This window comes from Eumetopias jubatus, unplaced genomic scaffold, assembly GCF_037043125.1.
Source record: "Eumetopias jubatus isolate StellerSeaLion01/CBP00866 unplaced genomic scaffold, mEumJub1_p1.0 scaffold_6, whole genome shotgun sequence".
In the NCBI taxonomy this organism is placed as follows: Eukaryota; Metazoa; Chordata; class Mammalia; order Carnivora; family Otariidae; genus Eumetopias; species Eumetopias jubatus.
The window spans coordinates 43,489,016-43,515,894 of record NW_028274812.1 but is presented as its reverse complement, the minus strand read 5'-3'; the positions used below and the strand labels follow the sequence as shown (position 1 = coordinate 43,515,894).

The following is a 26,879-nucleotide window of genomic DNA, read 5'->3' as shown; positions in this document are numbered from 1 at the left end:
TTTTTTAAGATTTTATTTATTTATTTGAGAGAGAGAATGAGATAGAGAGAACATGAGAGGGGGGAGGGTCAGAGGGAGAAAGCAGACTCCCCGCCGAGCAGGGAGCCCAATGCGGGACTTGATGCCAGGAACCTGAGATCATGACCCGAGCCAAAGGCAGTCGCCGAACCAACTGAGCCACCCAGGCGCCCCTGAACTTATTCATTTAAACACACTTTTTGGTGTGTTTAACACCTATCTGTTTAACAGATTAATGGCTTTAATCTGTTACATTTGTAATTTTTACTAAAACAAAATTCTCATATTTGCCAGTGGAAGCCTCTTTTAAGTTGGCTCTTGAGCCCTTTTGACATTATTGTAGTAGTTTTTGTTATCTGGTTTAACGAAATGTTTCAAACTAGTCTTGTGCATTTTCTATTTTAGCCATTTCTGCAAGAAGCCCTGGTTAGTAAGAAATAGGAATTTAGGACCCAGTCTGATGCTCATGACCACTGAATTCATCATTATTTTTAGGCTTCTTCAGGCCTTAAAAAATGTGTGTTATACAGGTACACATACACCTACATAAATGCATATTTATGTATTTTAAGACAAAAATATCTCATAAGTTCCTACTAACATTTCCAATTAAAATTCAGAACTACAATGTTTTTCTTTTTAACACTTTCATCATACAATTTGCCTATTTAAAGTGTACGTTTCAGTGGTCTTAGTATAGTCACACTAAATTGATTCACCCCAATAAATTTTAGAACATTTTTATCACCCCTAATAAAGAAACACCATATCCATTAGCAGTCACTCCCCATTTCCCCCCAATCTCTTCAGTCCTAGGCAACCTCTAATCTACTTTCTGTCTCTAAAGATTTGCCTATTTAGGACAGTTCATAAAAATGGAATCATACTATGTGGTAGTTTGGTTGACTCAAACTCATTCTACAGTGGAGTCACCAGGAAGGGCTTCTGGAAACAATATTCTCTAATTTCTTGCATGTTGATAATAGTTCACCTGTATCCTCTGCACCTGAAAGTTGGTTTTACAAAATATCAAGTCCTTCTTTCTGATTCTTGCTACAGCTGCCAGAATTCCCCTTGAGGTTGCTATTAAAATGGGATATCTGTTTATAATGGAAAGCAATCTGCATTCGAATTTTGGGTAAGGAAGGAATTAAGACTGTAACTATTCCATAAGAATCATGTTCCTAATTGCCTCTGTGTCTATAGCAGTTCATTGTTTTCTTTGCAGTGCTTCTCTGCTTTTTAGCATTTCTCTTCCACAGAACACAAGGTTTTTCCAGGGCATGAAGATGTCCAACTTTCCTACTCAGGGATTTACATATCTGGACTGCCTAAGCCTTGTATAACAGAAAGCATAAATATATTACACCAGAAGCAGTCATTGTGTTTACACTCAAAAAGGAGTTAAGAAGATCTGAGATATGGGGAGAAAACTTCCACCACATCCCTCTTCCAATTTACACATTCTGCAAACTTGAAAATCAATGTATCATAGTTCTAGAACACTGGATTTAGAGGATGCTTAAAAGACATTACCCATTTATTTTAAAACAATGAAGAAATCTGAAAGTGATAAAAGGGCTTGCTCAAGGTAAAGTCAATATCCAAACAGGATTTCAGATTCTAAAAACAACATTCTTTCCACTCCCTAAGAGCTACTTCTTAAGTTTATTAGATGGACAACTCCAGTACAATGAATATTTCGAATAGCTCATTTACAAATTGTTTATCTAAAGGCTCAAAATCTGGCAATTTCCCTTACAAATACAATTTTAAGTAGTGAGAGGCTCAGGATCACTATAGAAAAGTCTACTCCCATTACAGACAAGTAAATAGCCCATAGCTGGAAGGAAAGGCAGAGTTTTCAGGTGAGGAGAGAATCAAGTGAGAAAAGACACTGTTGGCTTTTTATCACATCTGCAGATACTTTAAACATTTTTTTAAAATTTTATTTCAGAAATACAGAAATTTCCAATACTTATGTGCCCATAACCAGGCTCTATCAATTCATATCATATAGTCATATAATCACAATTGTTTTGGATTTTAAAAAATTAAGCAAAATAGTTCAAGTTTTAAAAATATGTTTGTTAATCACCTTGGGTTTCCATCAAAAAGTGAATCTAGATTTTGATTTGAGAAGCCTCAGAGTGTCTGGTAGACTGAATGCTCTCCTCTTTATAGTCACCTCCTTTATCTCTCAAACAAGGTTTTCTTTTTCCCCTGGCTCACTACTGAACAGCCTTTCTCTTTCTTCTTCCTCAAACAAGTATGCATGGCTTTTGAAGTTTCTTAAGGGATATTTACTGCTGTAACAACAGGAGAAAGGCTCTCTGCTATGTCTTCCCTAATACCTTCTTTCTTTTTTTTTTTTTTTTTTAAAGACTTTATTTATCTGACAGAGAGAGAGACACAGCGAGAGAGGGAACACAAGCAGGGGCAGTGGGAGAGGGAGAAGCAGGCTTCCCGCCGAGCAGGGAGCCCGATGCGGGGCTCGATCCCAGGACTCTGGGATCTTGACCTGAGCCGAAGGCAGACGCTTAACGACTGAGCCACCCAGGCGCCCCCTAATACCTTCTTTCAATTAGACCCTGTAGAGAAAAACAAAGTCACATATTGTGCCAAGTGCCTCAGTGTTCCCAGAATTCTATGTTAGTAATGAACACAAACTTTATTAATAAATCTATACACTCAACAAAAATAATTCTACTGTTTTGTCTTGTAAATGCTTGATGATGGAAAATGCAGAGAGCTCCCATTCACATATATATTTCTTTAGAATATGGAATAGTCTACACACTATTTTGTATCACACATAAGGTTGATTTGTGTGTGTGTGTGTGTGTGTGTGTGTGTGTGTGTGTGTATAACAAAAAAGTCTTGTTACTATAATTAGCCCTTGTCTTTTTATACTGCTTTGATAATTCAAAGACTAGGGAGTTGGATCTGAGACTGTGCAAGAGTTTATGACCAATCTGTTTACTTAAGCTTTGAGTCACCTCTATCTCAATGTGAACTGAGGATAATATTAACATCAAATAGATGTTGTTGTAAATAAACCACTACCTGAAATGGAAATCTATAAATTGACTATAAAGAGGGAAATTCAATTATCACTGAGTAAAGTCATTTTCTTTATGAAACAGATGTCGGAAAGGGAAAAAGGTGACTTTCAAGACTTTACAGGCTGGATTCTTGTAAGAAAAGTAAAAAAAAATTAAATCTAAAGAGAGGCTAGAACAACTGAATCCTGAGTAAGTTTAGAGGCAAAAATTTGGTAATGATTTTATTTCCCCAAGTCTATTGTAATTTTTAATATTTTTCTGATCATAAGATTATTAACTAGTTCATCATCGAAAATCTGGTAAGTACAGAAAAACAAAAGGGCAGAAGATCATATACCAATCAGAAGCAAATATTATTTATATTTAAGAAGTTTCTTATGTAATCATTCTCTGATCTCCATAGCTGAACTCATATCATACATGAAATCTTGTATTTTGCTTTATTTATAATATCAATAATTGTCCATGCCATTAAATAAATGAACAAGAATAAACTGTAATGGCTGCACAGTATGCATTCATGTGGGCATTTCGCGATCTGTTCCATCATTCTCTTACTACTGGATATTTGAGATGTCTCCTATCTAATGAATACATAAAATATATCCATTAACTGCCTTAGACATAATAAGATTTTGTTTTGGATTAGTTCCTTTGGATAGATTCCCCAATGTGGAATAACTGAAGCTAAATAAGTATCTTTATTAAGGATCTTCTTATATGCATATACTTGATAGCTTTTCAGAGCAATTATATCAAAGTACATTCCCTTTGGCAATGCCTGAGTGAATTTTTACCCTACTCTCACCAAACTGGGTATTAACATAGTTTTTAGGTTTTGCTAATTTGATAGCAAAAAGGGGAGGGGGCAGGGGAGTTGAAGGGTTGGTATTTCACTCTGAGTATTTATAAAGTAAATTACTATTCTGCATCTGTCTGAACATGGAGGAAAAGCACTTAAGTCAAACTAGTGGAAAGTGAAATGCCAGGCACTGGTGAAATGAGATTGGCAACACTTGAAAGTGTGAGAACTGCTCATTTATCTGCATACTAATTAAACTCTATTATTTGAGGTGGCACCTTGAAATTCCACAATGGATGGACCCCCAGGGAAAACCCTTAGCGGAATGCCAGGTCACTGGATGTAATTGCAGTTAAACTGTAGGGGCCCCAGTTTTAAGTCTTGTCTTTTGACAACAGTTAACAGAATTAAAGGAAAACGTTCTAGTAAATGCTGGTTCACTGCAAATCTTTAATGATTATGATAAGTAGATATCTTAATCATTTTCTTGCAGTTACTTTTATGATATATGACAATAAATCTGAGTTTTCCTTCCTCTGTTTAGTGACTACAATAAAAAAAGCAAATAGGCAACAGGACTCCAAATTTTTATTCATAGTCAGGAGAAATGTATTGAAGTACTGTCAACATATGGTAGACTTATGAGCTATTTTTAAATCCTTTTTGGAATTCTCTAATTATATAAAAGCATTCCAACTGTATTGGTAAACCTTCACAATTTATGTCTGTTATTAAAGCCAGAATATTTTAGTTTTATTTGAAATGATTAGGTACTACTTTTCTCCTTCCTATTTATCAGAAAATATTCAAAAATTGAAAATATGATTCCTTTTTCTAAATTATGTAGATGTACATTATTCAGTGCTCTCAAATACTGCCATCCTCAATACATGCCTTACTTAAGAAAAAGTTGAATGTATACCTTAATCATTACAGTGTCACACTGAAATACAGACATAAATTTTATCAACATTTTGAACTGTAGTTGATGCTAATTCAGAGTAAAAAGAGAGATTGATGCTAAAAATCACATAGATTTTTTTTATATATTGCAAGGTTTTGGCTTCATGTAGTCACTGGAAAATGAGAAGCATTTTATTCTACTGATGAAGAAGGTGAGGGAATGAAAACGTGGAGAAGGAAAATAAGAATGCAACTAAAGAACTATTTGGAAAAAAATTCAAGAACTTTGTCTCTGGTTTTGGAAAATGACATGAATACAATGAATAAATAATTTCAAACACAACTTGAATAAAATGTTATAATCTCACAAGTGTTAGGAATGTATCGCACAGTTTGGTTTTCATACCTTAATTATTTTTTGTTGTTCAGAAAGTGAAAGATTTCATAGGTTATAGAAGATTGTTGCTGGCTCATTATATGAAGTTTAGATGTTGAAAAAATGAGCAATTTTACATTTTTCTTACTCATACAAAAAATGAGTAAGATAAAAAGATTGTGGTACAAACCCTGGCAACTCTGGTTTTGGGAATACTATGTGGGCAGGGTCATGAAGCAGAGAGAACCGGATCTAATCCCAGTTCATCACCTCCTGTATGACTCAGGCATCAGGTAAGCCTCAGTGTATCTACAACATGGAGATTATGCAATTTCTCCAATACAGATATTGGCACATGATAAACCCTCAAAAAACAGTCTTATTACCACCATTATCATCACCACCACCATCTTCCTCCTCTTCTTGTTCATCCCAAAGTTAAGAGAAAAATCTATCATAAACTCAACTCTCAAGTTCCTCTGGAATGTTCTTTTCTCCAAATCTTCAGTGCTGTCACTTAGGTCCTGGCTCCAATTCAACCTAAAGGAGACCTCATCATCCTGCCCCTCTCTCTATCACTTTTTATCTCACAATTGTCTTGCATTTTCTTCACAGCACTTATTGCTATCTGAAATTATCCCATGAACCAAATTATCATATTATATCACTAATATGTACATTACATGAGAGTCAGAATTTTGTTGAATTTGCTCCTTGCTGAATCCTCCAGAGACAAGAACATGGCCTGGCACATAATAGATGCTCAAAATAATCATAGATGGCACATAATATTTGCTGGATAAAGATGTGAATCATAAGTGACTAAATGTGTTAACAGCTGTGTGCCTGATGAGATGACAGAGCTTTAAGGTCCACTATAACCGAGTTAAACTCTTCTTCTAAGCCTAGTCATAAAGCATTAGATAGTCATAAAGATTAGATAGCAGAAACTCAACATAAATGCTACAGTTGTTATCTCTATTAGCAGTTTAAGCCTAAATTGAGTGATAGGTGTACTTTCTAGTCAACCAGAGGAAGTCTGTGAGAGAAAACTAAAGTCAGAAGCCCCTATTTAATAGTTACATACCACGTTAGCCATAAGAATTGAGACACAGAAGTTAACAGTGATTTATAAATTAGAACTGTGGCTATTATTATATCAAGAACTTAAAAAAATCTATTAAAATAAGATCAAACAAGTAAATGCCTCAACCAAATGGAATTTAAGAGAAAAATGTGACCATCTACTCTGCTTATGTGGTCTAACCCTGACCTTCTACCTAATGGCAAAAATGAAAAACAGAACAAAAATGCTTAGAATAATGGGCTGTGAAAAAATGCTTGTATTCTATGCCTATACCATAAAGCTCTTAGATTTCCTCATTTTTTAGGACCCTGGAATTAATCACTATTTGTACTGTTTTAGAGGAACTGGATACCTCAAATTAAAAAAAAAGACCAATTATTAAGTTAAAAACAAACATTACCCTCAAGCCTTACATTTATTTTATCATCAATGTAAAAGTATTTTCAGTTAAGTTATAAGATGAACTGTTTACTTTCAAATGTACAATTAATGGTAGCATATTCAGCTATATCAGCAGATCTCTCTTAGAGGCACTTCATAATGTAATAGAAATGGATTCAGTTACTACAATGGTTAACTCTACAATTTGTCAGAATTTCTAAACTGTTTTAAGGAAAAAAAACTTAAAAAATAATACATAAACTATAAATCCACATTATAAAAAGGTAACACAAGAAAGCCTTGTAAATGAAATCTTTAGAGGACTTAAAGAAGGCACCTGCTACAAACCAAATGTTTGTGTCCCCCCAAAATTCATTTGATAAGTCCTAATACCCAATGGGATGGTATTTAGAAGTAGGGACCTGGGAGATGATTGGGTTGTGAGGATGGAGCCCTCATGAATGGGATTAGTGGCCTTATAAAAGAGACCTCCCAAGAGCTCCTTCACCCCTTCTGCTATGTGAGGACACATGGAGAAAATGGCTCCCCGTGAACCTGAAAATTGGTTCTCACCAAACAGTAAATCTTCCAGAACCTTGATCTGGACTTCCCAGCCTCCAGAACTTGGAGAAATAAATGTTTGTTGTTTGGAAGCCATCTGTCTCTAGTATTCTTTTGTAGAAGCCCAAATGGACAATGATAATACCTAAATCCCCAAACCATACCAATTTTGCCAAAGCAAATTTTTGTAAATAAAATAGTTTCATACACTAGGTAAGATATAATTTTAAAGAAAATCCAAAATAAATTCACCTCACAATGATCAAATTTACTGTATTTATCATAGATAAAATTTCATCTAGTTGTAGTTTAAAAGAAACAACTCTGCATAGGTATATAATAGGTGCATTAGATCCAACTAATTAGCTAGTATGTGTTGTTTATATATCTACTGCCAACTGTAATCATCTGTACTAACTTCTTAAGACTCTAGAGTCACGAATGTTTGTGCAACAATCTTAAATTTAAATTTCATATTCTGGGGTGCCTGGGTGGCTCAGATGGTTAAGCGTCTGCCTTCAGCTCAGGTCGTGGTCCCAGGGTCCTGGGATCGAGCCCCGCATTGGGCTCCCTCCTCAGTGGGGAGCCTGCTTCTCCCTCTGCCTCTCTCTCTCTCTCTCTCTGTCTCTTATGAATAAATACATAAAAATCTTTAAAAAAATAAATTTCATATTCTGTGAATATTTCCCTCTTTTTTGTTTAAACAGCATCCTTTGTTCAGTACATATTTTCATACACATTTATGAATAGAATGTAAACAGTGTTTATATCTTATCAAATTTAAAAATAAGTTCACTGATGCTTGGCAGTTTTCTTTAAAAGACTGATTTGTACACTGGATTTTTTTTTCAATTAAAATGTATTACACAGTTAGCCATGCAGATAGATTCCAGCAAATTCCTCCTTAACCACTTAGTCTTGTGATGTTATCCTGGATCGTGATATCACTCAAAACTCCCTCACTGTTAAAATCTCTTATTCATACATCCCACTATATAGCCTTTACTTCCAGGGCTTCCAGCCACCTATAAATTACTGCTACTGCCCTGGGGCTACTTTAACTAAACTTCAGGCAATTTAACCAGTCCATTTTCTCCCCATCTCTCACCTGCTGTTCTTCATACTGTTTTATACTTGTTTTGGACACTATAGTCTGTAATTTCAATAAGATTTTTGCCAATACCCCCAAACCCATGCATTTCTTTGTCTCTGTCACATCTGGCTAGCAAAACCCAACTAAAACCAACCACCTACCTTCTCCATACTTGCATATGAACTGCTGAGCAACAGACAACTGGGAAGACTGATACCACCATGAATTCATGGTCCCCAACTGAGACACCATCCAGAAACGCTACCGTCCCACCTTCCTCCACCGTCTTAAAAACCTTCTCCTCTCCAATCAAAACCAATTTTGATTCTGTGCTATTACTCTATCAAAAGTATTTTTGGTAAAGTCACCTATGACCTCTGTATTGCAAGGTCCCAAAGATACTCTTCAGTCCTTGTAACAACTGGCGCTAGCAGAAGCCTTTGACACAGCTCAATACTTCATTTTTCAAAATACGATTTTCTCTTGGCTAATCACATTCTACTGGTTCCTACTTTTGGAACCACCACATCTCAGACTCTTTTTCTAGTCCCCTCTTCTCACTAATGCTTACGTGTTAAGGCCCTCTTTTCTCAGTCTGGTATATGCTCTGGGTAACTCCATTCCCTTCCACTCCTTCAGTTGTCATTTAGCTGTTGATGACTCATTAGTTCAGGCTACAGCCTACTACATCATCTCTTGTGTATGACTGACATCCCTAGTGTCTAGCTGTTATTTGCTATCTTGTATCTAGAATACCTGAGTTTAAAGCCCAGTCACGTTGCAGGCCTTTGAGCAAGTTACTTAATAATTGGCTCTGTTTCTTCCTCCATAAAACGAGGATAAAAATACCTATTCTTATTTTATAGGGTTGTTGCAAAATGTAAATGAATTAATATTTGTCAGCAGAGATGGTCTTTCTTTTGTTTGTTTCTTCAGCACCAAGTGCAGTGCCTCAAAACAGGTATTCTGTAAACATCTGCTGATTCACTAAGTGAATTCACCAGATGGCAAATTATCACAACTCTGAGGAATTTGCTTCTAGCCCTATTACATTTTAAATTCCTTGCTATAGCTACCTCTTGGTACCCTTTTAAAGGACACAACAATTTCAAAGAAAAAAAAACACACGGGAATATTCCTGGAAAAATACAACTCATTTAAAACACACACACACACACACACACATCTAGTACTAGAAATCCATGTTGATAGGATTCAGGAAGTAAAAAATGATTTGGAGTATTGGTTTTAACAAACATTGTGAATTATGAAATGATTCGGCATAAATCTAAATATATTACCTCATCTCTTTCATGAGACTTTTGTAAAACGAGAAATGACTGGCATGGGGAACACTTAAAGAGAAAGTGGTTGAAGGAGAAGCACCAGGTCCTCAATGTCTGATCAACACAGTAGGGTGCTGACAAAAAGCAATGATTAACTCCCACATCAGACAACAGCAATGGTGGCGACAGCATTCTTTTTGTATAGGGTCATGTAGGTCTGTCAACTTTACTGTTTAAAATTTGGAAAGTTAGGGGAGAAGTCTAGAATGGAAGATATTTCTTGGAGAAGGAGATCTTAGCCGACAAGTGCTAGACGAGTAGCCTTTTACTTGAAAAGTTACTGAAGACTAGTATTTCTATCCCGAGGCACAACACTGCACTTACTACCTTCGTGCCATGGGGAGGAAATCTTGTCCTACTGCCACAGATGGATTCCAGTTTGGAGATCCTTGGAAAATTTCCTCTTTCCTCACGAATTCCTATCTTCTGCTGCTCCTGGTGGTTGGGAAGGCTATACATTTTAACCCAAGTCAGTGGCCACTGTGGCAGTCATTAACACTGTCCACTAAATTTTCCTCCCAGGGATAAGGTGGCACAATGCAGCCCCTCCCCCAACCTTTAAAGTTACAGTGGCCGTGTGACTTGCTCTGGCCAATGAGATGTGGGCTAAAGTAACTAGGGTCTTTCTGACATATGTATTATAAGTCAGTGTGCATTTACTAGATTCTCCTTTGCCACCCCCACCCTCCAACTCCCTGACTCCCATCTTGGCAAATGGAAATGGTTCAGATGGCAGCTGCTCCATCAACTGGGCTCTGGATGCAGGATGATGAAAAGCAGTCATGGGCAGAGCATGTGGCGTGGGCAGAACATAAACAATGTGTACAGAGCATATTGTCTTAAATCACTGAGATTTTTGAGGTTGTCACTATATCCTAACCTAGGTCTACACTTACTGATGATGTGAAATTTGTAGTTTGCTTACTATGTGCAAGGCACTGTGCTAAACTAAAAGGGATACAAATATTTCATTAAGAAACAAATTAGGGGTGCCTGGCTGGCTCAGTCAGTACAGCATGCAACTCTTGATCTTGGGGTTGTGAGTTCGAGCCCCACACTGGAGGCAGAGTTTACTTAAAAAAAAAAAAGAAAAGAAAAGAAACAAGTTAACTTTCTTACTTTCCCTTTCCTTTGGGGGCCAAGCAGTCTTGTTTTGTTTATAATCAGACAGAAATCAGACCACCAGCTTTCGCCATTTATATATTAGCATGAAAAAGTTTTAGAGCTGGAATTATTAAAAAACTGTAGAACTGTTTTTGTGAATTATAGAGATAAAGTTCTTACAATTGATAAAACTTCTATGCTTTTGAAAACAATTATAAATACAGGATAGATTTGTTATAAATAGAGAAACACATACAGCAAACCTGAGTTAAGGAGTAGATATGATTTTAGTAATTCACTCTAGGACAAAAAAAAACATATTCCTTTCATTTGACTAAAATATATATTATTTATAATCAATCCCATATACTCCTTGATCTCTTTTAAAGTACAAATGAAACTTCTAATTGTATATTCAATGAGAGACAGTTGGGACTCATTAACCATGGAAATTTAATAAGCAAAATTACTATAATCTAGTATGACTTTGAACCTTAATTGAAAATACTTATTCAGTATTATCATATTCCTTTCTTTTATAAAATTTAAATAATAATAAATGCTAAATAGTAAACTTAATACCTAAAGTATATGTAAGGATCAATCTAAACTTCTAAGAAATCACAGGGTCAAACACATCAGTACAAAATAACATAAGGAGACAATCAATACCATTTAGTAAATATGATTAAAATTGTTCTTTTTCAGGAAAGTAGCATAAGTGTGCCATTAAATGGCTAAAAAAGTTGTAGCTGAATAGTTTCCTCAAACTAGAGCAAATATACATTGTATAATCCCTTTCCCATTCACTTTTATAATTTCTTCTTAGGTTTACAATTTCACAAAATGCTTTAACGTCACTTCTATTTAAAAGGTCCACCAAAGGGGCGCCTGGGTGGCTCAGTCTGTTGAGCGACTGACTCTTGATTTTGGCTCAGGTGCTGATCTCAGGGTGGTGGGATCAGAGCCCATTGCTGGGCGTGGAGCCTGCTTAAGATTCTCTCTCTCTCTGGGTGCCTGGGTGGCTCAGTTGTTAAGCGTCTGCCTTCGGCTCAGGTCATGATCCCAGGGTCCTGGGATCGAGTGCTCAGCGGGAAGCTTGCTTCTCTCTCTCCCACTCCCCCTGCTTGTATTCCCTCTCTGGCTCTCTCTCTGTCAAATAAATAAATAAAATCTTAAAAAAAAAAAAAAAGATTCTCTTTCTCCCCCTCTGCCCCCCCACTCTAAAAAAAAAAAAAAAAGTCCACTATAAATGACCAATAATATTTGGTAATTAATTAAATTTTGATATTGCCTCTAGGCTCACTGGTTTTCAAAACTTTCCCTTTCACAGAACCAGCATTTATAGAATAGATTAAAAAAAGTAAGATGTTCTGCTGGGGTTAGTAGGAGGGGTTGAGGTGGGGAGTGGGGTGGAGTTGTAAGGGGCTTACACAGGGGATTAGAGATTGTGCATATTTTTAGTCACCTTATTATATTTTTGTCTCTTCACACTACCTCAATCTCCCAGGCCACTAGCTTCTTTTTGTTATCAATGTACAGATTTTGCTTTGAAAGTTAGGAGACTTTTCTGCTGGGGTTTTAAAAAACACAGGTCACAGAAAGCTTAATAAAGTTTTAGGCATAAACATTTACTAAATATTTTCTAGCGCTAGGCACACAGTGCTAAGCAAAGGGCTATAAAAACAGCAGAAGCTGAATCCTTATTTCTGAATTGTACAAATTCTCCTGGGGAAAAGGGTGATGAAGAAGTAACAGGGCCATAAACAAAGCATGGTAATAGCATATGCAGAGAATGCAGGGAAGGAAGTCCCTGGCTCCCCCTTGCAAGAGTAGAGCTGCCCTGACCATGACAGTCAGGGAGGGCCTCACTGCAGGGTGGTATCTGGGTTGGGAGAGGTGGAAGGAGCAGATGAAAGCCATTCTAGGGAGAGCAAATGTGGATATAAAAATCACACAGATGTTCTTGGAGTATTGTAGGGGGAAAAATGCACGTTGTTGTTAGAGAGGAAGGTGTGTAAGAGGCATAAGGAACAAAACCAGAAAAGGTAAGCTGAGTCTGGGCTATAAAGGCTTTCTTTGTAGGCCAAATCAAAAGACTTAATTTATGAAGGCACAGGGACCAGTGGAGGTTGGCAAGAAGGGGTTGTGTGGCACAATTACAAGCCTATTTGCTGTTAAGGTGCAGAAGTGGCTGAAGGGCTAAGAAGCTGGAGACATGGTCAGGTCATGTGGATATCCTTAAGTCAGTTTTCTGCCTTCTCATCCTATCACAGCAAAAACAAAACTAACAAACCAAAACACAAACCTTTTTTCTTACAGGTCTGTACAAGTTTCCCAGTTTGGGTTTATGAGAGTTACATTTCCTCACCAAAAACTAAAATCCACAGGGCAGGGATTGAGGTGCTTTTATTTTCAGGTATGTCTCAGGGCAAAGGACACTGCATCACGTGGCCTAAATGCATCACCGAAGAGCTACTTCTCTCAGGTTGTGACTCAGTGTTTTATTTGTATGGCTGTCCAATCTCACCGCCATGTCAGTACACTGCTCTGTCCAAACACACGCGCACGCACACACACACACACACACACACACACACACACACACACACACACACACGGGAGCTTTCCTGATGATGGAGCCCCTCTAACCACCTCATCCAATATGGTTCTTTCCCAGACAATTATTCTCAGTAAGAATACTGATGCTTGCCTGGGTGGTTCAGTCGGTTAAGCTTCTGACTCTTGATTTAGGCTCAGGTCATGATCTCGGGGTCTTGAGATTGAGCCCCCCACTGCACTAAGCAGGGAGTCTGCTTGAGATTCTTTCTCTTCCTCTCTCTCTGACCCTCCCCCTCCCTCTCTCTAAAAAAAAAAAAAAAAGAATATTGATGAAAAGGAATGAGAAAAAGCTTTGTAAATCCAGCCCTTTTCTCATTTTACAATGTATTTAATGTTCTTAATTTTTATTATTTCCCTTTCTTCTTGATTCTTTTCCTCTAATATAGACTCAGTTAACCATATAGTAATTTTTTTCATAATATAGACATTTAAAATGTATTTCTTTAGAAAAACATGGGCTGCTTTCCACAGAATTTAAAGGGATGTTTATACATTAGTTGTTTGTTGAGTAGTCTATCTTAATATTATAGATTCACTCCCGATCCAGTTAAGAGATTATTTTTAAAATTTCAAGTAGTTTCACCATTTTAAATATGTGTATCATTTATGCCCAGTGTTATATTTTTATTGTGGCATTATACATAAATTTTACTGAAAAATTTTCATTGTCTATCACATATAATAAATATTGATCAAGAATTTGGTTACCTAATTTTTCTATTTCATTATGCCATTATTTCAAGCCTCCTTTTTAACTGCATTGCTCAGATCTGTCATTTATTCATTGTACAGGCTTAATTTCTTTTAAAGATTTTATTTATTTATTTATTTTAAAGAGAGAGAGAGAAAGCATTGGGGGAGGAGGGGCAGAGGGAGAGGATCTCAAAAGCAGACTCCACACTGAGTGCGGAGGCTGAGATGGGGCTCGATCCCATAACGCTGAGATCATGACCTCAGCCCAAGTCAAGAATCCCACACTTAATTGACTGAGCACCCAGTTACCCCTAGGCTTAATATATTTTGCTGTTAGGGTATTATGATCATGTTTTTTAAATCTGTGTGTATGTGTGTGTGTGTGTGTGTGTGTGTGTTTGCAATTATGCCCTCTATTGATATCTTTGCTTCCTGGATTCCAATCAACTTTATTAGAGACCATAATTAAACTACTATCCAGACAGGAGGATAAATCTGAGCCCGATTTTTATAGGCAGGATTTGGGGAGAGGAATGTTAATGTATTTCTGGTGGATCTGTTTTTTTTTTTCCTTTCCTGTTTATACCAGACAGTTCTACATTTTATGGAAAATTCAGTATATGTAAGGTGATATTATTTGTGGGTCATTTTATGTTATCCAATTTTTAGTGTTCATAAAAAAAGGAAAACCAAATTACTAATAATTCTCTCCCCTTTTTTGCTCTGGCTGCTAGGAAACCCAAAGCCTACTTGGCTGTACCAGCTGTTTATTAATCTTACCTGCAACTTTAATATTCTCTGACTTTATCAGTCAGAGAAAGACAAATACCACGTGATTTCACTCATATGTGGAATTTAAGAAACAAAAAAGGGAAAAAAACAGAGAGAGAGAAAGAGAGAGAGAGAGAGACAAAGTAAGAAACAGACTCTTAATTATAGGAAACAAAGTGATGGTTACTGGAGGGGCGATGGGTGGGGCGATGGGTGAAATAGATGGTGGGGATAAAGGAGTGCACTTGTCTTATTGAGCACAGACTGATGTATGGAACTGTTCAATTACTATATTGTATGCCTGAAACTAATATAACACTGTATGCTAACTAACTGGAATTAAAATAAAAACTTAAATTAAAAAATATAGTCTGACTTTATTCTCTGTTTTCAACAGCTCTGTGTGTATTATGCACGTTTCTTGTAAGTCACTTTAATTTCTTTGCAGAGTAAGGCAGGAGACAGATGGTCTGGAAGATGACTTTATCCTCATGGACTGTCGCAGATACAGTCTGAAAGGGAATGCCATCAATACATCCTGATTTTCTAAGAGATTTCTAAACACTTTTATAATTATTCATCACTAAATACACTCTACAAAATCGATGGCTAGCCCCCTAAATAGCCCAAATATCTGAATCCTATTATGTGAAAACAGTAAATCCTTCCACCAATAAACTCACATTCTCCATCTTATTTCTCTCTTCCCCACTCCAAAATCCTACCCCCTCCTATGTTTTCTCCCTTGACATTCCTAAACTTAGTGGCATTAGCTACTTCTCTTTGCAGGAAGCCGTTTAGCAATCTTTTGTACGGGTGTATGGAGCACTGGATTTCTTTTGGTGAATTTGGAGAAAAATACTTTTGCTCCCTTGAAATGAAGGATATCCTTGCAGAGTAAACTGATCTAATATAAGAATCCATTATGTGTGTTTCCCCAGTGTTAGATCAGATGTCTCTGTTATCTTTTTTTTTCATTGAAAGCTAGTTCTTCAATCGTTTTAGCATCCAGGAGTTGGTGTTTTGTCTTTCTAGTTCACATACATAAAACATACTAGTCAAATGTCTCCTCTGAGGAGTAATACCTTCGTAGTTCCAAATGTTCTCTCTTAATTTACAGAATAAAGTAGTTTTGCAAATCAGGAAGAGTGTTTTCAAGCATATCATTAAATTATCAGTTTCCATATGGCTTGTTTCCTCTGACACCCTTACTCACCATGGTGATATTGTGTCTTTTTTTGGCTTCCAAACATTTATTCTTCCCATCCTTCTAATAAGGCCTCAATTTCATGTTCAGGAATTATCTATACTCAGTGTTCAAAGGATACTGAATTCAAACCCTATAGATGACTTCTATCATATCCTCTCTTTCTTTCCGCAAGATCCTTAAGGGGCCACATGTAAACCAAATTGTCAGTTGATCTCTTTCTCTTGGGCCTTTGTGTCTTGACAAGGGTAGAAAAAATAGGGCATGTTTATTAATTCTAGGATGCCCCAGAGTGATTATTGAGCCACAGAGATTCTCTGTGGCCACTTGAGACTTACTTCCAACTTGTTTCGTAGCCCTTACTAGGAGGCTGTGGCATCACTGTATCTTGTTAAATTCATTTTCTGCTCAATAAAGCCACTGGTTTCTACCGTAAAACAAATAATATATGGTATATTCATACATGCTACTTTGCACATGTATCATCTTCTCTTGTAATGTCTTGTTTCGCATTTGCCAATTTTCAATACCATTTTTGCTTAGGTTACTCTTATTCTACATTGGGGTTTCTCAAAATTTGTTCTGGGAAACAGTATTTGTAACTCAGGATTAGCAAATGTTACATTAAGAAAAAAGGAGGAAGGTTACAGTTAAGGAAGTATGTTAAACACAGGGATAAATAAATTCAATTAGTTTCTTTTTCTGTACATGGTGAATTTCTAAGACAGAATATAAGATGTAGATTTTTCTGAACTTATTTTTAGTATGTATACAGATATAGACTTATCCTGACATATCTAAAGAAACTAGTGCTCTGTAGAACATATTTTGGGTAATGATATTCTAGATACTGCTATTTACTGTCTCCAGTGAGGACTTTAGTTTCCCTTGAGCTTATAATAGAGCAATACTATCTCTTTTATTTCTATTAAATACTGATCATTCCTATTTGGTATTCATCTTATCTCTATCCTAACTGTAATTCTTGAGATTGTTTGCATTTCTTATATAGACTGAAAATCTTATGGCTGGTTGTTTTTTGGCACCCCATGGCTGACTGTTTTTAATGGCACTACAAAATATTTTAAATGAGCTGTTTAAATGAGGTGTTTTAAAATTTTTTTGAATATGTCCGTATAGTCAAACTACTTATCAACAGGTATGTCATGTTACCATTGTAATTTTGGTCGGGTTTACAGTTCCACTGGCATTCTTGATTACTATTGAGTGTTTCTAATTATAGTTTTCCCGGAGCATGTAACACAAACCAGTGGTACTTCCTCTTCTGTTTTTGCAATATAAATTTAAGAATTTTGCACTTATATCAATGTGGGGCTATCTGGTTCTGATGGTGATTTATATGATGTTCTCAAAATACTCCTGAGCCTCAGCAATGAAAGGAGAATGTCAAATTACGGTGATTTAGTAGCCCCTCTATAAGGTAATCTTGGAAGATGAATTTGCCTAGACTATCTTAGTAAATACCTTGATTTACATAAAAATGTATAGTATAGAACTTTATCAACAATCTGAAACCAAGTAATTCATAATTTGGCTATGTTGATTTTTTTCTATTAATGAATGCTCTTTTTTTTTTTTTTCATTTGGATATGGAGATAAATAGCTCAAGTACAGACTTGGGGTAAAATAGTTTTTCTTGACCACATTCTTAATAGCCAACTCCCCTGAGCGCACTGGTCAGAAATGGTCAGTGATGAGGTAGCTGAGAGGAAAAAAGATGAAATGATGTTAAAACAGTCTAGTACTAACCACTTCTTACCCAGCTATCCCACTTTAGAGAGTAAATATTTATCAACTGATTATAGCTACCTCATCCAAAATACAGGAATACTGGAAACAACCCAAGATTTAGGGATGGGTTATGCAAAAACTATGCCTGAGTAGATGAATCCTTATGAAGTAAAGTATATTCTATAGAAACAGAAAAGTATATAATGTAAGAAGGGAAATACCTTTAGTAATTTTTATGAAATTACAATATAGAAAATCAAGGCATAATAAAAACCATGTTTTGCGTGGGATTAAGGACAAAGCAAATACACTAAAAGAATAATCATTTTCAATGGAGGTGTTCTTTGTAGTACTTTGTTTACTAAAGTTACCTAAATACGGAGTAAAAAAGGTACCTTTACAAGATCTGAGGCAAATGATTTTATCTATAGGCAAAATATCTGTGGGTATATTTATACAGTTTATATAAACCCACAATCATGTTTAATTAGGATATTTTTTCACTTGTAACGGATGTATATAAACTTAAGACACCATTACAAGTGAAAAAATATCCTAATTAAACATGATACATATTTAAAAGAAATATTATTTGTTTCGCTTTGTATGCTCAGTTATCCTCTGTGAGCACCGGTAAAGAAGGATGCAGTTCTTATTTCCTCCAAATTGTCTCACCACCACATAAATGATGAGAAAGTTAAAACCAAGTTCATCCTAAGTATGTCATGTCAAAAAGAAGGAGAATACCAGGCACTGGATACTCAAAGACAAATATTTTTTTTTCAAAGACAAATATTCTAAGAGCAGAAACTTGCTAGCTAAAATAATATTAATTTTCAGTATGACTTTTTAAAAATATGGCTTCCCTGGCTTAAGAATTGGAACATTCTAAACCAAACTGAACAAATGAAGTGATGTGGGCCTGGAAAAAGGGAAAAAGAGAAATAATGTGCCAAGTCTCTTTACCCTGGCTGAGAAGGTGACAGGGTCCATAATGAAGAAAAGAACTTAACACTTAAACAGGACAGATATAGGGGAATACAGAGTCATTTATATTCTTTAAAAATATCTATGGTAGAGAATAAAATCTCAAGAAAGAGAGAACGTTCAGATTGTGCAGGCTGTTTTGTTATGGCTAGGAAAGTACCCGGGAGACAGGAACAAAATAAAGCAGCTTTTCTCATTAAACATTTATTGCTCTGCTTAAATCTGTTTTGAAGGAGCATAGAAATACATGAAATACTATACTGGGTAAGATCCATTCTTCCCCCAGCCAGAATGCTGAGGCTCACACAAATCTGATTGACATGCAATTGAAATATGTGACTCTTTTTCCTTGACGTCAGCTTTTAATACTGTCCACATTAAAGGTGAAGTCCATTCCAACAACTCTTAGTGGACACTTAGGATATTCATAAAGTTGTCCAAACCCTTTCAAGAAAATAGCATCTGCGCTCTTATAAGCATGATACAAAAATCCTTTCTTAATCTATCAATAAAAGGCAGCTAAATTAAAAATTCCTGCTTTCCTCCGAGCAGATAATTAATTAAGTCTCACTCTAGGAAGAGCTCCAAAGCACTTTACACAGGGACATTGGCCTACAGGACTTCTAACTGGAAGGCTGAGTACCTCACTTACCTCCTCAATTTCTTAAATACTGTAATTTTCAGACCTTACTTGTCAAACTTTCTCCACCTTCAAATTAAGCTAACATTATGCTAACATTAAAATAATTTTTAAAGAAAAAAAAATTCATCCACAAGCCTGTCACTGCACTAAATCTCTTTAATTTGTCCACAGGCATATCTAATTTATAGCTGGAATCACCTCACACTAACAGAATAGAGCCAGGCTTTTTAAAGGCATTGCTTACCGTATCCTCAGAACATGTCATGCCCAACTTTCCCAGTATGCTCATTTAATGAGTATATATTATACGAAATTCAGTGTATGCTAGAGGTCCATCAAAATATGAGAATAGACGCCACAAAAAGCAAATTTTACCACAAAATGTAATTTTAGAGTTTCATCTTACCTCTTCACCGGACAGATAGTAAGCTGAGAGTAGTCCACCAACAAAGCGTATATTTACTTCAAAAACAGAAACCTCAGCATTCTGTGGAAACAAAATAAAGGAGGTTCATACATAAATGACAGTACACAATTGAGAAAAATACCATCATGATAAAGTAGACTAAATATTTAAATTTTGCTCACTTTTACATGCTTGCCTAGAGCAATTTATATACAAGGGAAAAAGTTCTGTCTTTTAACAGTGTCAAAATACATGTAAATAGATGAAATAATTTTGACTATTAAAATAACAATTATAAAATATTTATAAAATTATTTCCTCCCTCTGTTCAAAAACAAGATATATAGTACTTAGTATTCTCTATTTGTGCAGATGCCACAGGGCCAGGACATTTTATTTTTCTATTCTGTGTTCTCCTTTTATTTTATTCATTTGCCTGCTTTTTCTTCCTGAAAGGCCATTCAGACTCTTTGTATTTTGGCTGGTAGTTGAACATGATTCTAGCACTCTTCTCACATCATGTTAAAGCAGCACAACTAGAATGCAAATAGAATTTGGAGTTGGAGGGACCTGGGTTCCAGGGGCTGGTTCCCAAATTCCTGCCTATGGCGTAGGATGGTCACATCTTTCTGAGAAGAAATTTCATCTGCATAAAGGAGTTTGCCTTTATTATTCACATTTATTATTCCTGTGCCAATCTCTTTATATATCCTTTAATCCTCTCACCAACGCTGTGAAATAACTACTAGTCTTATGTCCATTGTACAAATGGAGAAACTGAGAGAGTGGTTTCTGTGACATCAGACAACTAATAAGAGTAGTTGAATCAGAATTTGACTGGAGTGCTCTGATCCATAGCTCTGTTATCCTGACTCCTGCATCTCCTCACGTAATAATGCACCAAGTCTCTTTATTAATGGTCATGTAATCGTGGCATATAATTAGTAACTACTACCAATACTTATATTATTTTACAATACTTGACATGCTGTTACTAGAAAATTTAACACAGCTAACCTACAATAGGTGTAAGATACACTCAATCCGTAGTAGGCTTCTTTTCATGTTGACTGGCCTACTGAGTAGTTGTTCACTTTTGCATAATGTCAGACTATTCACTGATAATCATAGGGGCTAAGAGCAAACTATACTATATGGAGTCAATATTTGACAGATGAGCTTAGTTAAAATCATCCAAGATATTATTTCCTTTAACAAATATTTATCAAGCAACTACCATGTGCCAGGCACTGTCGTAGGCTTGAGGATCATGGTAATGAAGACTGACAGGGTTCTCAAACTCAGGGAATCTATGCTTCAGTGTGAGGAAACAACCACAGAAAAGAAAAATGGACATATATTTTCATTTAATTCCCACATGCTCTCTCTAAAAAGTTATAAGGATCTAACAATTAAAGGTAGGTAACTGCTTACGTTAAAATATTTTTCAAAAAGTTTCCTGCAAAAGGAAGATTATGAAAACAACTTAGGAGAGAGAATTACAGGGAACCTGGGCAGCTCAGTCTGTTAAGTGGCTCTTATTTTTTGCTCAGGTCATGATCTCAGGGTCCGGGGATTGAGCCTCTCCCTCTGCCTCTCACCATCCCCTCGAATAAATAAATAAATCTTAAAAAAAAGGAAAGAGAATTATTGGGCTAGAGTTAAACAAAAGCATCATAATATAAGACTCTTTGGTGAGTTTAACAGTATTTCATAATTTGTAACATGCACCTGATATAATTTGACTACAAACACTCTATATAGGTGCAATTTATCAAGGAGGTGTATCATTCTGAAAGAGCATTGTATAAATGCTCATATATATGCTCAAATATAAAGTTTTTATATTCCACGAGATTACTGATAAAGAAAAAGGAAGGGAATTCATTAATTTCTTTTAGTTCACACAGCTATATTTCTTATGCCTAAAGGTAACAATGCCTTATTAATAAAATCTAATGAATTTAAACCCTCAAATCATATCACTCTCTATTTTTACTTGTGCTTTTCAGTTTGTTTGTTTTTTTAAGATTTTATTTATTTATTTGAAAGAGAGAGCGTGCGAGCACAAGCAGTGGGGGTAGTAGAGGGAGAGGGAGAAGCAGGCTCCCCGCTGAGCAGGGAGCCCGATGTGAGGCTCGATCCCCAGGATCATGATCTGAGCTGAAGACAGCCGCTCAACCGACTGAGCCACCCAGGCGCCCCTGTTTTTCAGTTTTTAAACCTGAGAATAGTCCTCCACATTTCTGCCTACCAAAACCTGTTAAAGTGATTTTATATTCTGATTCTGGCTATGGGTTCATTAGATATGCATTCTCTTCCTCCTATGAAAATTTTGGATAATTAAGGACTTTTATAGACACCTGATAAAAATTATTGCAAGGTGGAAGACTGAGCCATGTCAGATACCATCAGAAATATATCTTCAGCTAGACATCAGTGACCTATTGGGTACAGTAATTCAACCAGTTATTGATCCAGCAATATATTCTAGAACCTAAATTCTGTTTATCTTGCTCTGTCTGTAAAATATTGAGAAATGACCTTGCAAAGTACCATGCTCAAGGTCAGTTGCTTTGCCTTTTAAATTTCATGGATCTAACAGTCTGGTGAGCCTGTCCAAGAAGCAAATCTGGCTTGTTAGTGAATCCATGAAGTTTTCCAGTGATTGCTGTGTCTTTGTCTTTAAGAGTCTTCCTGAGGAATGTCACATCACCATTAGTAGTACTCAAGAGTCATCATATTTTCTCCTTTTGAAAACCAGAATGATGTTAAAATACCCATTATTTTTTCTACTTCTTTTCATCAAAGTTAAATCTAAATTATTTTTGAAACCTTAATTTGAGAGATCTTTCAACATTCTGGCCTGCATTATGTTATAGGTCAGAAGATTGAGATTTAGACACTTTTGGTCACTCTTTACAGAGGCTTAGATGAAAAGGACTAAGGAAAAAAAAGTTATCCCACCATAGCAAATTGGTTTTCTATATTGGAAACAAGAGACCATAAAAACACTACCCCAGAGTCAGAAAGACCTGGGACTGAAGGCTGCTTCTAGAACTAGCTGAGTGTGAGATCCCAGACAAGTCACTTACTCTGAGTCTCTGTTTTCTCATCTGTAAAAAGGGACAAGGCATTCTTTACAAGGCACTACGAGTCCATGAATATAAAACACTGTGCATGGCACATGGTGGAAAGCGCTCAGCGGAGAGCTGCCGTTACCCACTGCACAGTAACTCAGCCTTAATCAATTTAAGGCCTAGCTTAGTTTATTTCCGCAGGGGTTACTGGAAAATCAGAAACTCCAGAATCCTAATATTCTAAATTCTAGAATGCAAACTGACACATCTGCTCTGACCCTCATGGGAATCCTATTTCTCAATGGCTAAAAATCCTCTTTTGAAATATAGTATCCCAACCAAACTTCCTTCTGGGTTCGATCTACTTTATAGGATATCTGGATTTTCAAGAGGGAATTTCTACAATCAGGGTTTTAGGCTATTTTTATATATTTCTGATTATGATTTCCATTAAAATAATCTTACTAAATCTAAATTGAATATATTCATCCCATCAATATTCATGCAGTGTCTTCTAAGATGTTCTAGAACTTTTCCGGTGACTTAGCCTAAAGACAGAGACAGGTTAGGGCAGGGAGGGGACAGTATGTCAAGAAAGGGAGCCCCAAACAGCCTATAACACTAAAATCTTCTGTGATTTTTTTCTAAGAATTAATGTGAATTTTGCAGATTCCTTAATCTTGTGTTTATTTTAAAATAAAATTTCCTTCCTTAAATCTGTAAGTCAGGTTACATTGCAAGAATATGCTCCATGTATTCTAGGGCTACAGTCCACTGTCATATGTGAGTGCCAGTTTGAGAAGAAGATCCAGGCTTCTGGCTAAATTGTATGCACCTATTTGTTAATATCACACTTGATAAACAAGTGGAAGTTGGAAATTTTGGCTGAAGGCCTAACCACAAAAAAAATCTGGATTGGGGAAAATGCTCTTGCATTTTGACTGTCACCAAAAGCCTTTGAATCGAAGGACACACCTAACCACATTCATATATAAATTTAATAAAATATATGGTGTAAATAAGGACACATCTAGAATCAAGAAGGGAGTATGACAAATCATGGAAAAATTAGGCCCCAGTACTAATCTCATATTGTCTTGGGTGTCTGAGACTTATAATTTCTGTAAGTTTAACCCTGCATATTTCTGGCCTCTGGTTCACTGCACATAAAAGTGAATTATGTGATAAACTGATAAAAAATGCTAAAATGGATATAAGTTTAATCAATAAACCATTTTATATGTCTCCTTCTCCCAATCCTTAACATTATACTCCATATCTCTATTGGGAAAGGCTTCCTTCAGTCAACAGATTTGATTCATGAGCACAAAGAACCTAACTCTCTTTGGGCAAGAGGGAAAGTGAACACTTCAAAATTCTTGTTTCAAAATGAATGCCTAAAAGACTAACTTTCTCCCACTAGACAAGACAGCATTTTAAACAACTCACAAAGTTTATTAGGTATTTATCAGGTATTTTTTACAGGCAATTTATTCACCAAAATTTTCTGTAAAATGATAGATTTTAATAGATCTCAGTAAGTGAAATAATGGGCCTGACCATTAGAATAACAAATTTAGCTTATAGCAGAGATTTAGTCATAGTTTTCTTTTGATGGAGCAGCTACAGAGGCAGAAACTTCCCCTGAAGAACTTTTATTTCTTTGCAATTATTTGGAATCAAACTTATACCAAGTTTAAGGAATTCTTAATTCTTATGATTCCACAGGGCGTGACAGATCTGATTGCACTAAATTGAAAAAGACCTCTTGGAAGAGGACTTTCATTTTCAGAAGCATTTTAATAATATTCTGAGTATTTGGTCCCAATTCTTAGACTTCTTTTTTAAGGATAATTCTCTGAGTGCTCAAATCAGAGACTACTTCTTTGCTAGCTATTCCTCCAAACTCCCTGCCAGTTCATTTTACTCAAAGATCTATAAGCGAGAAACAAGCAAGCATTAATAACTGCCCTACAACAATGCAGTAACTATGTTTAATAGTAACTGCTCTGCTACTAACATATATGATTTTATTTATTTATTTGAGAGAGAGAGAGTGAGTGAGCAGGAGGAAGGGGGAAAGAGAATCTAAAACAGACTCCAAGCTGAGCCCAGAGCCCAATGTGGGGCTTGATCCCACAACTGTGAGATCATGACCTAAGCTGAAACCAAGAGTCCTCGGATGCTTAACTGACTGAGCCACCCAGGCGCCCCAAGATGAGACTTTCCAAGCCACTGATTAAGATTGGTTAACGGCCTATACACCTTGCCTACGTTTAAGCTTTAGCAGACAACTTTATTTATAAATAGTATTTCAAGGTGCATGTTGCATTAATATTTCGAGGATTAAAAGTATAAACTCCTTTTTAACAGATTAAATTGCAATATTAAACAATGTAATTTAGTGTAACATACGTCCTAGCAGCTTTTAGTTTCATATTTAAGTAACATGATATACCCTTAGGATGAACAAAGTGCAAGTTCTTTAGGCAAATAACCATCTCTATGTGAATAGGTTGGTTTTACTATGCAGGCCCAGAAGAACCCTTGAGTAGCAGTCCAATCCATCACTAATTACTGTCAGAGAGAACAGCTCAGTATCCTTTTAAAGTCAAAACGGAAATCATCACCCTTGGCAGGCGCTGATTAGCATTCAGATAGAAAATACTGAATGACTCCATTCAACAAGATAATTAACTTACCTGTGCCCATAAGGATATAATGCTGCTCTAAAACAGACTAAGGCAAATACCAATATAAAAGTCACTTCTTTCATGGTCTATGGCATAGAACTCTGGACCTAAGTCAAGTATTCATCCAGGCATTTGAGAAGATCCAAAATTGCTTTTTGAGGTCAATTTATTTGCATCCTTCCAAAAGGGAACCTTATAACTTATTTTCCTGAAAAATAGGATGGCATTCTGTCTGGATAAAAGAACAGTCTGGATCATTAAACTGTTGGTGGGAATATAAATTGGTGCAGCCACTGTGGGGAAAACAGTATGCTGGTTCCTCAAAAAAATTAAAAACAAAATATCATACGATCCAGTAATTCCACTTTTGGGTATTTACTGAAAGAAAATGAAAACTCTAATCCAAAAAGACATACGGTATGCATGCATGAGTGTGTGTGCACGCGCGCGCACACACACACACGCGCACACACGCACACAAGTACTACTCAGCAATGTGAAAAAGGATAAATCTTGCCATTTGTGACATGAATGGACATAGAAGGTATGATGCTAAGTGAAATAATTCAGGTGAATACCCAATATTTTTACAAATACCACTTGATTTCATTTATATGTGGAATCTAAAAGACAAAACAAATGAACAAACAAGAACAGAAAAGATTCATAAATACAGAGAAAAATCTGGTCATTGCCAGAGGTGAAGGGGATTAAGAAGTATAAACTTCCAGTTATAAAATAAATATGTCACAGGAATGAAAAGTACAGCATAGGGAATACAGTCAATAATACAGCAATAATGCTGTATGGTGACAGAGGGTGCCTATACTTAATGTTGTAAGCATTGCATAATGAATAGAATTGTGAAATCACTGTATTGTACACTTGAAACTAATATAATATTGTATGTCAACTATGCTTCAAATAAAAAGGGGGAAAGAGATAAAGTACTTTTGCTACCAGTGCCTCTGTTATCTTAAACATACAGTATTCATTACAATCAAAGATACAATGCAGGTGGCTTGTCAAAGACCGCCATCTCAACGTGTTGCTATGTAAGTGTTTGGAATAGGCTAATCAGCGATCCTTTGTCATTCTCAAAGCTCGGCCACTCATGCAGAGGTCTCACTTCACTTCAGTGAAGAAAAATGCTTCTTAATAGTAATTTTAATATAACTTTGGTGTTCACTGAGGTTTTATATAAGAAGTTATTACCTGGAGAAAATTTCTACATATTCTATAAAATTCATACTGAAGACAGTTTTCAATAGTTCCCATGCAAGGACGTA

The 26,879-nt window shown here is 36.1% G+C and overlaps 1 protein-coding gene across 1 annotated transcript in view; it reads right to left on the bottom strand.

Moving 5' to 3' along the window:
• The window catches only part of MAN1A1 (mannosidase alpha class 1A member 1), a 162,819-nt gene that overhangs the window by 84,615 nt on the left and 51,325 nt on the right, over window positions 1-26,879 (bottom strand). The window contains exon 5 of the mRNA XM_028117056.2: window positions 19,818-19,898. Coding sequence (XP_027972857.1) covers window positions 19,818-19,898 — 81 coding nt within the window. The remainder of the gene's footprint in view (window positions 1-19,817; window positions 19,899-26,879) is intronic.